This window comes from Hoplias malabaricus, chromosome Y (assembly GCF_029633855.1).
Source record: "Hoplias malabaricus isolate fHopMal1 chromosome Y, fHopMal1.hap1, whole genome shotgun sequence".
In the NCBI taxonomy this organism is placed as follows: Eukaryota; Metazoa; Chordata; class Actinopteri; order Characiformes; family Erythrinidae; genus Hoplias; species Hoplias malabaricus.
Window position 1 is genome coordinate 64,196,344 of NC_089820.1, and position 14,567 is coordinate 64,210,910.

Genomic DNA, 14,567 nt, shown 5'->3' on the forward strand with positions numbered 1-14,567 from the left:
AACAAACATTTTTTTCTCCTCAAACTGAATTTTATTCTGGAAAACAAACAAATATAAATATTACCAACAACTATGAGAGATATAATAATGAGTATAAGCCTGATATAAAATGATTATGCTGAAAATGATGACACTGAGCAGTCACACAGCTCCAGGGACCTGGAGGTTGGGGGTTCGATTCCCGCTCTGGTTTCCTCCCACAGTCCAAAAACACACGTTGGTATGTGGATTGGTGTCTCAAAAGTGTCCGTAGGTGTGAGTGTGTGAGTGAATGTGTGAGTGTGTGTTGCCCTGTGAAGGACTGGCGCCCCCTCCAGGGTGTATTCCCTCCTTGCGCCCAATGATTCCAGGTAGGCTCTGGACCCACCGCGACCCTGAACTGGATAAGGGCTACAGATAATGAATGAATGAAATATGGGACGATTCCGTATGTTACGTGACAGTTGGCATTCTGTCAAGAAAGCAATACATACGGCTGTATATTCTGGAGACAGAACCGTTGATGAAAATGAAAGGTATACATTAATGTATACATTTTAGTACATGGCTGAGGCACACTTTTTTATATTTTTTAAACTTTTTTTTTTTTTAAACTTAACGTTATTCACTAAGAGACAGTTTAGGGGATGTTCTAATACAAAGTAATATGCTAAAAAACTGTTAAACTGTATTTTACTTACTGTTTAAAAAAGTATTTAATGTACATAATGCATTCAGAAGACTGTCGACAATGAATAACACTGATAAAACACTTAAAAACATTTGCATCTAATTGCGCAATCCCTGAGTCCATTTTGTTTTTTCTCTCCATCTGTAAACGTTCTAGGCTTCGAGCAAATATCACACTGTATGTGTTTATTTTAACCAGGTTAACGCAGAAAAATAAATAGTTTAATGCACAGAAAGCATTCAGAGACATTATTAACAGCGAGGACTAAGTCATGTTTTTAATCAGGCGTAACGTCAGCTGCCCAGGGGTCCTTGGGAAGGGAATTAGGACGGAGATGTACGGTGGCCTGTTCACTACAGTGTGAAGGTCGCTGAGGGAGAACGGAAAGAAACTCAGAGAGAGATATAAATAACTTTAAAACTACAAACTCCGCGCAGTCCGTGAAGTCAAAGCCGGGTTGAGATTAAACTTGCAGTGTAAAATGCCGAGAGGAAGTCGAAGCCGGACTTCTAGGATGGCTCCCCCGAGGTAAAATGTCTGAGTTAACGTAAGGACCTTATCGCCAGTGACGTTAGTAAAGGCAGTTTCTCTCACAGGAAATGTACCTCTAAATAAGATCAGCTCTTAATCTCATACTGCTCCTGGGCACAGTCAGGGTCAGTTTAAATTTACTCCTGTTTTTGTAATGCATCTCATGGAGCTGATTCATTTTAGTGTCTGGCTCCATCTCTCCATATACCAACTTGTATCTCAATTAATGATAATGGAGAGGTGTAGGATTGAATACTCATAAGTATTATGAATATTATTATTATTATTGAATACTCTAACTTTATTTCTCATCTCAGAAATATACCTGCCAAAGTGTAAAGCTGAAATATATGTACAACACAGTTATAACGGTTTTTAAGGTGAGGTTCTCTATGATGTGGTTTCTCCAGCTTGGAACACATCCACAGTCATTATCAGGAATCTCTTGAAAGCGTAAACATGCATTTATTTTTCATTGTTTAACGTAGAGTTAAATGCCTCTTCTGCATTTAAGCCATCAGTGGAAGCAAGTTCATACAACCCACACAAACACTTGCAAAAGCACTTGGGGTTTTGGTGCCTAGCTCAAGGGCACCATGGCTGTGGATGTTGAGATGTTCCATCCAGTCCATTAGACCATGACTTTCATCCACTAAAAGAATCAGAGTTTACTGTTCATGAGCACATTGTGTCTTATATCTGTTGGTTATCTTTCCATAGCTATTCCTCAAAGCCAGCACCGCCGCCTCCACCGATGTCCAGAGCAGCACCTCCACCGTCCTATGCTCCTGCTCCAGCTCATGCTCCTCCATCCGCAGTGGGCTCTCCTGCTGCTGCTGCTCCCAGACAGCCAGGGATGTTCGCTCAGATGGCCAGCACGGCAGCGGGTGTAGCAGTGGGCTCTGCAGTGGGACACACAATAGGCCACGCCATGACAGGTGGCTTTGGTGGTGGAGGACACTCTGAAGCTTCCAGACCTGATGTCACTTATCAGGTAAATCTCATGCCTGTATCAATGCCGTCTTTAAAATCCCTTGTCCGCTTTATCTTAACATTTCTTAGAGGAATCTCTGAACTTGCAGAAAGGCTTCTCCATTATTGCAGTAACCCCAGTGAACTTGGGCTTTTAACAAAAGATCTTTCTCAGGAATCACAGTGACCTGATACCTTTTCCTTTTCAACCCCGAGGTAATTGTCTGGCTTTGCTGTTTATTAGGCAGTGAAATTTATTTCATGATACAGCTCCATAACGTGCGAATGCTCTAGTGCTGGCCAATTTTCACGATTAATTGGGTTAATTCTAGGGATGCATAAATGACATGTATGTGTATTTTTGTACTTGCTGATACCAATACTTACTTAGAATTAAGTTATGAGGAGTATTGTGTAAAAGTGTAGTTATTAATTAAAATAAGAAGATTTTAAAATAATAAATATATAAATAAATAAATACTCCAAGTGCTGAACTGTAAACATATTGCACTTAACCCTTATCCAGTTCAGGGTCACAGTGGGTCCGGAGCCTACCCAGAATCACTGAGTGCAAAACGGGAACAATTGCGACCCTTAGGAGTGTTTATTTATTGTCCGTGTTTATTTAAGAGGTGCGGTCTGATTTATGGCGTCGGATCCAATTGGTTGTGCCCCTCTGCCACACACATCCAGGGTCGTGGGGTCATGGGTTCAAGCTCTGACTCGCTTCACTGTCTGTGAGGAGTGCAGTGTGTTCTCCCTGTGTCTGTAGGGGTTTCCTCCCAGTGGTCTGAATTATCCAACAGTCCAAACACAAATTGGTAGGGAGATTGGCTGTTCAAATGTGTCCACAGGTTTTTGTGTGTGTTTGCTTGTGTGTGAGAGAGACAGTGAGTGACTGCTGCACTGTCCAGGTCCAGCTGGAAGCCTCAACAAGAAAAAGCAGTTACAGAACATGAATGAAAGAATGAGCATCATTAATTTCCGTGGGTTTGATGGGTTTTGATGGGTGTTACTGTCCCTTGTATTTTTCAGTAGTTCTCATGCAATTCCTCACTTCATGCATTCAGGTGTATGTTTAACTGTTACATTTACCACAGTGTGCTGTGATTGGTCTGTTGTGATATGACACGGCTTCACCTACTGCGTGCAAACCATGCGTAAATGGCCCAGGATGTTGAGACCCACCCTCCTGTCAGTAGCTCAATGACAAGACCATGTGTCCTTGGCTGTAAATTAATTAATTTGTAATGTCATTAATTTATTCATGTGTTTTTAATTTCTGAACCTGTCCTGCAGGAGCCGTATCAGGGTCAGCCCATGTACCAACAGCAGCCTGCGTATCAGCAGCAGCACATGTACCAGCAAGATCCGGTGCAGCAGAACCCCTGCACTTACGAGCTGAAGCAGTTCATCGAGTGCGCCCAGACACAGAGTGACCTCAAGCTCTGTGAGGGATTTAGCGAAGTGCTTAAACAGTGCAAATTCTCCAACGGTACGTATTCGTGGCGGGTTTGTGTCCTCTTTGCAGCAAAGGATGTGAGATGTTTTGGAATTCGAGGGTCAGATGTGAACAGAGTAAAGATGGCTGTGATCTCCCGAGGTTGTGCTGACGGTGACATGTCTGTGCTCCCCAAATATTTAATGTTTACTGAATGTTGGATGAATATTGAAAAATGCTAATTTACTCTCCCTTTATTTTTCTTTGTAGGACTTTCATGAGATCGGAGACTGGCGAACCACTTTCCACATTCTGCATCTACATCTATAATAAATTCTAATATGAGAAGTGTAGGCCTAGGATTTTATGATCAGTGAATAAACAGCATTTCTTTGGAGGAAGCAGAATCACTGTATAATTGTTCAAGACTGATGTTTAATATTTATATATTCTGCTTAAGTGACATGATATAATCTTAATTCATGTTGAAAATTTCACCTCTCCAGAGTTTCTGCAGGTTTTGCAGTGATGATCATGCTCATGTGAAATGGTTTCTGAACAAACACAAAATAAACTCTTTAAACACTGTCCGGCCTAGTTTTTTATTTGTAGTGAAGTCACACGATGATAGGTTTATTTTTAGGGCTAGGTTTTGCTATTGTAGGCAGGTCCTTGTGATGTATACTTTGTAATCAGGGGTTCTGGTAAGTGTTCGGCCCGGTGAAGACATGGTTGGGTTTGTGGACCACTGGTTCAGTTTTGTAGCGTGGGGATGATATATTCACAAAGCATTTTCCAAGTGTATCACAACATCAGATATAAGTTAGCATTATTTAAAGTTGGTTTCAAAAGCTCAGTGGCTGAGAGGTAAACAGCCATTTGGAGAGTTTGATGTGAAATAATTGGAGAAATTTAGATTTCTGTACAGTGATGCTGATAGGAAACGAGTCTAAATGCCTACAACACACAGCCATTTTATTTTCTTAACACAAACTACAAGGGGTTGGACAATGAAAGTGAAACACCTGGTTTTAGACCACAATAATTTATGAGTACGGTGTAGGGCCTCCTTTTGCGGCCGATACAGCGTCAGTTGGTCTTGGGAATGACATACACAAGTCCTGCACAGTGGTCAGAGGGATTTGAAGCCATTCTTCTTGCAGGATAGTGGCCAGGTCTCTACGTGATGCTGGTGGAGGAAAACGTTTCCTGACTCGCTCCTCCAAAACACCCCAAAGTGTCTCAATAATATTTAGATCTGGTGACTGTGCAGGCCATGGGAGATGTTCAACTTCACTTTCATGTTCATCAAACCAGTCTTTCACCAGTCTCGCTGTGTGTATTGGTGCGTTGTCGTCCTGATACACGGCACCGCCTTCAGGACACAGTGTTTGAACCATTGGATGCACATGGTCTTACTGGTGCAGTGTGGAGTTAATGAAGATTGTCCACCAGGCTGCTCCAGTTTAGCCCTGACACCTCCCACACTACAATGACAGGGGTTTCACTTCCACTGTCCAACCGCTGTAGTTACAAGTTTATACATATTGTTGATAATGTTAACATGTTGGGACTATTTTTTTACCCCACGTTCAAAACTAACCTTAAACAGGACATGTACATGAGGCACACATTTCATAAATACCACTGTAACCAATTCTGCAGTGCACAGATGGTAGACAAGATTTAAATGCAACACACCTTGAATACCTTGATTTTGTGATGTCACAAAAGCAAATACATCACTTATGCTAAAATTTATAACTATATATATATATATATATATTCTGTGAAAAGCCAATTAAAAACAATGAGAGGTTGTTAAACCGAATTAAGACTGGGTTTTTAGCATAGAAACTAGCACATAAACTGTTATTTGTTATTAGTAATCCTCGTGGAAAATTGGATATTGGCCCTTTAATGCTACAACATTCCAGTAATGAATGAGTAAAGCTGCAGAGAGCTGTATGGGTTATCAAGGGTGTAACTGTGGACCTGCTCCGGGACTAATAGAGGCTAGGTTTTTATTTTTGGATCGTGACATTATCCCTTGCCCTTTCTACGTTCTGTAGCCTGCTTCACTAGACTCAGCCTCGAGGACGACACTACAGAGTATACCGATGAGTCCAGGTATGAAGCTGATACTGATGTAAAACGTGCCTTCATTAATAATTACATTACTGTAGGTGGAAAAAGCAGCAGCAGAACAACATCAGCCTGTATTCCCTCTCCGAGAGCTGATAAATAAAGCTAGAGCTCGTTTAGAGTTGTTGGAAATAATTGGATCGGTGCTGAAACTGGCGTCTTATAGAAATGTTCCTTTCCACCTTAAATGCTGTAACAGGCGCCTCACTGTAGCGAGGCGCGGTGAGATATTTGCTGTAAAATTTAAGGTGGAACGGATCATTCCAGTAAAAAGGCAATTTCAGGTTTTCCTTGGATTTAGAACTAACCCTAAATAAATGTTACGCTAAATGTCAACTTATCTACTTTCCGTGAAAACAATGGTGTATATAATCTCTATATTCTCATACTCTGATGGTTTAATTGCTCCTGTACACAATTTAGAGTAATTTATTCAGAAGCAAAAATGGAAAGTGTTATTAAAACATTTCAAAAGAAGCAATTTTATATAATGTTTGAATTATTTGTATGAGTTTTTGTCCTTCTTTTTTTCCCCTATTATTCAATGACTTGTATTCCACGCGCTGTCCACACGGGGGCGACATTTTGTGGACCAAAACCCAAGTTGTTTTTAACATGTCCGCCTCTGGTCAGCAATTAAACGTTTATTACAAATTTATAAAATTACATATTTATTACATGATTATTTCCAATAAATTAACTTCTCTGATCCTCTAAAAGTGACGTATATATATAAAACACCTTCATAATCCGTCGTTAAGTAAATGCATGTAGGCCCTTAACTGTCTCGCGTCTGGAAAAGCCCTGCACTGTGATTTGAACAGATTAGTTCTTTAGTTCAGTTTATTTGTGACATATGAAACCCCGGCTGTCTGAATCCTTGTTTTGGAGAATGTTTTGAAAACACTGCCTTTTAAATAGGGTGGTTTTACATATTCATTAATGGGGTATAATTGTATACATAAATTCCCACTATAACGTTTGTGACCTTGAGTTTTCACTGTATTATTTCCTGCTGTCTTCCAGGTCAGAGGCCAGTTACAGTGGATAATAATTGAAGCCGTTCATTATCATCATGACCAAAACGGATGAGATTCCAGACTGGGTTGGAGCACAGGAGTTCTATGACAAATATGATCCAAAAGAGATTCTTGGAAGGTACAAATTCTGCACATTTTCTTGATTACGTTAGTTGCTGTAATACATATACATTGAAACAAACAAGTTATTTATTTTTACCAGTTAACCATCAATGTTTAGTGGTTAGTATAAACTGGTCAGTTTTATTACAGTAAATATACATACACTCCAGAGTGGCTCTGTCCTAGTCCTGACTTTGTTTATATCATTCATTTGTGTCATTTCGGTGACATTTGTCAGTTTAGGTCAGCAATGCACACACCTCACTGCCAAGTGACTGAACTGCACTGCTCAGTTTACACGATCTGACCACAGAGTTAGAGAAGGATACAGCGTCCATTTCAGTTCTTGCTCTTTTCTTATGAAAGAGATCAGGTTTTTTTTTAATTAATGTTTAATACAATTTTAAAACACATCACTCCCTCTTAATCCCAAAGTTCTTAGAGTGACCATGAGCTGAAAAAACATGCAAATTTGCATTCAATATTTTTGTGACATCACAAAACCAAATTATTTTATGAATCTACGGTGGTCTGAAAAAGTATTTGCTGCTTTCGTAATTTCTTATTCTTTTGCATGTTTGTCACTCTTACATGTTTCAGATCGTCAAACAAATTTAAATATTAGTCAAAGACAACACAATGAACACAAAATGCAGTTTTTAAATGAAGGTTTTTATTATTAAGGGAGAAAAAAATCCAAACCTACAGGGCCCTGTGTGAAAAAGTGTTTGCCCCTAAAGCTAATAACTGCTGGGGCCGCCCCTCAGCAGCAACAACTGCAATCAAGCGTTTGCAGTAACTTGCAATGAGTCTTTCACAGTGCTGTGGAGGAACTTTTACCCACTCATTGGAGTGCCAGCCCCAGACCATCACACTACCACCACCATACTTTACTGTAGGTGTGATGTTCTTTTTCTGAAATGTGGTGTTACTTTTACAGCAGATGTAATGGGACACACACCTTCCAAAATGTTCAACTTTTGTCTCGTCAGTCCACAGAGTATTGTCCCAAAAGTCTTGGGGATCATCAAGATGTTTTCTGGCAAAATTGAGTTTTAAAACACTTTTTCACACAGGGCTGTGTGGGTTTATCTAATTTCTCACTACCTCCAATGCACTATCTCCGGCCCGAGTACCGTAGGAGAGTGCTATTCTACTCCACCAAAGACTCCTGGCCTTGGCCAGATGAGGCATCACCGAGGATCACACCCCTGATCTCCAAGTGATACCTCCACTCGGGATCCTGTTTGCACCAGAATTTGAGGATTGTAGAATGTCTGTGGATTGTTCTGAGTTTCTCCTCCTGTTTGTTTGCAGGGGGGTCAGCAGTGTGGTCCGGCGCTGTGTCAATAAGCGCACCACTGAGGAATTTGCCGTGAAGATCATAGACATCACGCCATCAGATAAAATGACCCCTGCTGAGATTGAGGAGATCAGAGCGGCCACGCTGAAGGAGATCGACATTCTCAAGAAAGTGTGTGGACAAGAGAATATCAGTGAGTGTCCAGACTTTTTCTAACACAAAGCAGACTGCACAAAACACAACAGATAGAGGAGCTACACCTCTTGGCCTTTTTTATCAGAAACAGCTACTTTCCAGGTGCACCACATAAGTGAAGGTGGTGATCCTGTGAACAAAGCATCACAAGAGGAGAAGGAAAACTTCCTGCTTGCTACTTGTTGTTACATTTATTATATAACTTTATTTATTAGCAATGTCTTATTTCATTAGTAAATATTAATAACCATTTCAAGCTTCTTTTCTTAAAATAAGAAATTTAATAAAAGGTTTTGGGCGGCACAGTGACGCAGCAGTCACACAGCTCCAGGGTCCTGTAGGTTGTGGGTTCGATTCCCGCTCCGGGTGGCTGTCTGTGAGGAGTGTGGTGTGTTCTCTCTGTGTCTGCGTGGGTTTCCTCCGGGTGGCTGTCTGTGAGGAGTGTGGTGTGTTCTCTCTGTGTCTGCGTGGGTTTCCTCCGGGTGGCTGTCTGTGAGGAGTGTGGTGTGTTCTCTCTGTGTCTGCGTGGGTTTCCTCTGGGTGACTGTCTGTGAGGAGTGTGGTGTGTTCTCACTGTGTCTGCGTTGGTTTCCTCCGGGTGCTCCGGTTTCCTCCCACAGCCCAAAAACACACGTTGGTAGGTGGATTGGTGTCTCAAAAGTGTCCGTAGGTGTGAGTGTGTGAGTGAATGTGAGTGTGTGTGTTGCCCTGTGAAGGACTGCTGCCCCCTCCAGGGTGTATTCCCCCCTTGCGCCCAATGATTCCAGGTAGGCTCTGGACCCATGGTGACCCTGAACGGTATAAGGGTTACAGATAATGGATGGATGCATAAAAGGTTTTAAATAATTAAAAAGAGTCAATACAAGTCCTGAAAAAAGTTAATCTTGTAAATTTGTATTAGCATCTCCCTAATCATGTGCATTGTTTCTACAGTTCAGCTTAAGGATTACTATGAGACGAAAGCCTTCTTCTTCTTGGTCTTTGACTTGTGAGTATATCTGTGTACTGTGTTTCTGATGCTTTACTGGGCCTTTTCTTTTGGTTTTATTTTACATGTTGTATTCATTTTCAGCTCTTGTGTTTGCATGTTCAGTGTAGTCTTGTTATTTTATGTAGCTTGAGGAATGTTGTCTGATTTCCCTGTGTCTTTTATAGGGTTAAAATGATCAGTGTTTTATACAAACCTCAGAAGTGATGTGTAGGAGGATTTGGATTGATTTCCTAATGCACTGCTCATCAAATAATCCTCTTATCCTTCCACAGAATGAGGAAAGGAGAGCTCTTTGACTATCTCACAGAAAAAGTCACACTAAGTGAGAAAGAGACACGGTTGGACACTTTTTGTGTTAATAGCATTTCTCTCCTAAAATCATTTGCATCTTTAAAGCCACTAACATGAACATGTGGTTCTCTTGTTTTCAGAAAGATCATGCGCGCTCTGCTGGAAGTGGTCCAGTTCCTTCACTCTCAGAACATTGTCCACAGAGACCTGAAGCCTGAGAACATCCTCCTGGACGACAACATGAACATCAAACTGACTGATTTTGGTTTCTCTGTCCAGATTGCACCGGGACAAAAGCTCAATGGTAAATACATATTATATAACAGTTTACACACAGACACAGGGAGAACACACCACACTACTCACAGACAGTCACCCGGAGGAAACCCACACAGACACAGGGAGAACACACCACACTCCTCACAGACAGTCACCCGGAGGAAACCCACACAGACACAGGGAGAACACACCACACTCCTCACAGACAGTCACCCGGAGGAAGCCCACACAGACACAGGGAGAACACACCACACTCCTCACAGACAGTCACCCGGAGGAAACCCACACAGACACAGGGAGAACACACCACACTCCTCACAGACAGTCACCCGGAGGAAACCCACGCAGACACAGGGAGAACACACCACACTCCTCACAGACAGTCACCCGGAGGAAACCCACGCAGACACAGGGAGAACACACCACACTCCTCACAGACAGTCACCCGGAGGAAGCCCACACAGACACAGGGAGAACACACCACACTCCTCACAGACAGTCACCCGGAGGAAACCCACGCAGACACAGGGAGAACACACCACACTCCTCACAGACAGTCACCCGGAGCAGGAATCGAACCCACAACCTCCAGGTCCCTGGAGCTGTGTGACTGCGACACCCACCTGCTGCGCCAATGTGCCGGCCGTATTCAAGAACATCAAAAACAAATACAGTTAAAGCACAGGGATATTGTTCTTGAACCACCCTGAATAACGAGGATGTGACAGTTCAAGACTCGCCAGCGAGAACGAACCTAACGTCCCATCATATACTCCGGCACCAGGAGTTCTCAAAAACACACATTCTTGGAAGAACATGACAACTTTTAATATGTAAAGCATTATCAGGACAATGTAAATTCAGCACTGGATGCTGATTACTGAAATCTTTAACGTAATAATTACATTATAAACATGAAAACACTAAAACAGTTCAGTTGTTTAAAGAATGGTTTCAAATCTTTCAGCACAAAACTATAGAAGTGAATGTAGAAATTTGATAATTTTTAATTTGACATTCCTAAAACTGCGGATGTGGAAATCAATTCCTAATCTCATCTAAGTGTGATTCCAAGCTCTGTCTGTGAGCGTTGAGAAGGTTTGGTGTGAATACGGAGGTCAGCGGTGCCGCAGCGATCAGCAGCGGACGTAAAGAGGCTGTGGTTATATAAACACCGCTCCAGATCAGAAAGACGTTTGAGGAGCTGCTCACTGAACCAACCCTGCAGCTTCATGACAGATTCCTGTTTATTATCAAGAAACATGAAGATTCTTTAAAATTAAGGCATTAATCATATTTAACATGATTCAGATTAATAATAGAATCAGATATAAGTTTAAAGTGAACTGTCTTTGTTCCCTGGGTCTGTAGAGGTGTGTGGAACTCCAGGGTATTTGGCTCCTGAGATCATTGAGTGCTCAATGGATCCTCATCACCCAGGATACGGCACTGCAGTGGATATGTAAGTGATGCTGTGTAAACTTTACAACAAGTCTTTTATCCCCTAAACTCCAGGTTATATCTGGATTCACACTGGAGCGAGTCTTTATTCGTAAAGAGTAGGTTGTAAAGATTTACAGTTATTATGATGATAAAATGGTGTAATGATGTCACGTCCCCACAGCTGGAGCGCAGGCGTGATCCTGTACACTCTTCTGGCGGGATCTCCACCTTTCTGGCACAGGAAGCAGATGCTGATGCTCCGAATGATCCTGGCAGGGAATTATCAGTTCACCTCGCCGGAGTGGGACGACCGCTCGGACACCGTCAAAGACCTGGTGGGTTATGAGCAATTATTACTGCAGAACTGGGCATTAGGAATATACATTTCACACATAGTCCTGGTTTATTTGGTTTAGTGCTTTTGAGGTAACTCTCTCTCTCTTTCTCTCTCTTTTCTCTCTCTCTCTCTCTCTCTCTCTCTCTCTCTCTCTCTCTCTCTCTCTCTCTTTAACTTTCTCTCTATCTCCTTCTCTCTCTCTCTCTCTCATTCTCTCTCTCTCTCTCTCTCTCTCTCTCTCTCTCTCTATCTCCTTCTCTGTCTCTCTCTCATTCTCTCTCTCTCCTCTCTCTCTCTCTCGCTCGCTCTCTCTCTCTCTGTCTGTCTCACTCTCTACTTCTCTGACTCTCTCTCTCTCTTTCTTTCTCTCATTCCCTCTCTCTCTCTCTCTCCCTCTCTCTCTCTTTCTCTCTCTCTCTCTTTCTCTCTCTTTTTCTCTCTCTCCCTCTCTCTCTCTCTTTCTCTCTCTCTTTTTCTCTCTCTCTTTCTCTTTCTCTCTCTCCCTCTCTCTCTCTCTCTCTTCTCTTTTTTTCTCTCTCTCCCTCCCGCTCTCTCTCTCTTTCTCTTTCTCTCTATCTCCTTCTCTCTCTCTCTCTCTCTCTCTCTCTCATTCTCTCTCTCTCTATCTCCTTCTCTGTCTCTCTCTCATTCTCTCTCTCTCTCTCTCTCTCTCTCTCTCTCTCTCTCTCTCTCTCTCGCTACATTTCACCCATAGTTAAAATGTTGTGTATGTTTGAACAGTTGGTCAGAGCACTGCTCTTCACTGGTCAGAGGGATGTTTGTGATAGGTCAGAGAACGGTTTATAATCTGGAATCTCAGACCTAACTGATCCTGGAGCTAGTTACAAAAGCAGTATAAGTGCCATGGTGATATAACTTGGTTAAAGAGATACACCTTTAGAACGAACTAAGTAAGGTGACCTGGATAAGCAAGAAGTAAAAGACAGGCCCCTGATAAACGTTCAGCAGTAGCTTAATTGTTAAGTGTTTTTAGATTTCCAGAATGTTGGTGGTGAATCCAGAGCAGCGCTGCACTGCAGCCGAGGCCTTAAACCATCCATTCTTCCAGCAGTACGTCATAGCGGAGGTGCGGCATTTCAGCCCATATAAAAAATTTAAGGTGAGTGTAAGAAACCTAACCAAGCTACAGTTTGATGTCCTGCCAGTTCCTCTGGATACAAGGTGAATCCCAAGGTGTCAAAACAACTGTGCTCTTCCTCCCAGGTCATCTCTTTGACCGTCCTGGCTTCGATGCGCATTTACTGCAACTATCGGCGTGCCAAACCTGTGACTAAGGAGGTGATAAAGAGCGATCCTTACGCTGTGAAACCCATTCGCAAGCTGATCGACGCCTGTGCATTCAAGATCTACGGACACTGGGTGAAAAAGGGTCAGACACAGAACCGAGCTGCGCTGTTCGAGAACACGCCAAAAGCCATCCTGCTCTCAATAGCAGCTGAGGCAGAAGAGGCATCGCCTCGAACGTGGTAGAGGAGAAACCGTGTTACACAAGACGAGGGAAACAAGAGCAAGGACTAAACATCTATATCCGGAAGATAAAGTACTCTGTAAAATTATTGCTTAAGTCTTATTCTAATGTACAGAAGTATTAAAAGCAAATGTGGTGTGGCCTGTACAATTTAAAGACACAGTACTCTATATTATTTAACAGGTTTATATTTGTTATTGGGGACGGCGCGGTGGAGCAGCAGGTAGTTGTCGCAGTCACGCGGCTCTAGGGACCTGGAGGTTGTGTGTTCGATTCCCGCTCCGGGTGACTGTCTGTGAGGAGTGTGGTGTGTTCTCCCTGTGTCTGCGTGGGTTTCCTCCGGGTGACTGTCTGTGAGGAGTGTGGTGTGTTCTCCCTGTGTCTGCGTGGGTTTCCTCCGGGTGACTGTCTGTGAGGAGTGTGGTGTGTTCTCCCTGTGTCTGCGTGGGTTTCCTCCGGGTGACTGTCTGTGTGGAGTGTGGTGTGTTCTCCCTGTGTCTGCGTGGGTTTCCTCCCGGTGACTGTCTGTGAGGAGTGTGGTGTGTTCTCCCTGTGTCTGCGTGGGTTTCCTCCGGGTGACTGTCTGTAAGGAGTGTGGTGTGTTCTCTCTGTGTCTGTGTGGGTTTCCTCCGGGTGACTGTCTGTGAGGAGAGTGGTGTGTTCTCTCTGTGTCTGCGTGGGTTTCCTCCGGGTGACTGTCTGTGAGGAGTGTGGTGTGTTCTCTCGGTGTCTGCGTGGGTTTCCTCTGGGTGACTGTCTGTGAGGAGTGTGGTGTGTTCTCTCGGTGTCTGCGTGGGTTTCCTCCGGGTGACTGTCTGTGAGGAGTGTGGTGTGTTCTCTCTGTGTCTGCGTGGGTTTCCTCCCATGGTCCAAAAACATGTTTTGTGTGTGTGTGTGTGTGTGTGTGTCACTCTGTTAAGGAATGGCGCCCCCTCCTGGGTGTGTTCCTGCTTTGCACCCAGTGATTCTGGGTAGGCTTTGTACCCACCGCAACCCTGTACTGGATAAGCAGTTACAGACAATGAATGAATGAATAATTGTCATTGTTTTGGTGAAAACACTCAGTGGATCCAATCTGCGTGAAAGCAGTCATGTGGTGAGTCCTCACTCAGAGCCGCTCAGGGTTCCAGGGTTTAAAAATGTATTCCTTTCTGAGCTCCTTTTCTCAGTGGGGAGGCTGGACACAGCTGGCCATGGCTGTAACCACCGATTCACACCACGGATCTTATTAATAACTGGTGTTGTTTTACTCCGTTACTATTTATGTAAGGTTTGAATAGTGGTGTCTTCAGTTTTATATTTACATAAATAAAACAATTAAGTCTGGTGAGTTAAAAT

General features: G+C 43.0%; 2 protein-coding genes across 2 annotated transcripts; both read left to right on the plus strand.

The window, feature by feature from the left end:
• Positions 1-997: 997 nt before the first annotated feature.
• Positions 998-4,195, plus strand: LOC136679419 (coiled-coil-helix-coiled-coil-helix domain-containing protein 2-like). Its single transcript, XM_066657927.1, has 4 exons — positions 998-1,198; positions 1,922-2,195; positions 3,473-3,668; positions 3,885-4,195. Exons 1-4 carry the CDS (start codon positions 1,152-1,154, stop codon positions 3,893-3,895), a joined length of 528 nt encoding a protein of 175 aa, XP_066514024.1. The 5' UTR covers positions 998-1,151; the 3' UTR covers positions 3,896-4,195.
• Positions 4,196-5,600: 1,405 nt separating this feature from the next.
• Positions 5,601-13,609, plus strand: LOC136679318 (phosphorylase b kinase gamma catalytic chain, skeletal muscle/heart isoform-like). The gene is made up of 10 exons (XM_066657767.1): positions 5,601-5,744; positions 6,786-6,917; positions 8,219-8,397; positions 9,333-9,387; positions 9,663-9,728; positions 9,822-9,985; positions 11,332-11,422; positions 11,585-11,738; positions 12,735-12,860; positions 12,965-13,609. The coding sequence occupies exons 2-10, from the start codon at positions 6,835-6,837 to the stop codon at positions 13,229-13,231; spliced, it is 1,185 nt and encodes a 394-aa protein (XP_066513864.1). The 5' UTR covers positions 5,601-5,744; positions 6,786-6,834; the 3' UTR covers positions 13,232-13,609.
• Positions 13,610-14,567: the final 958 nt, after the last annotated feature.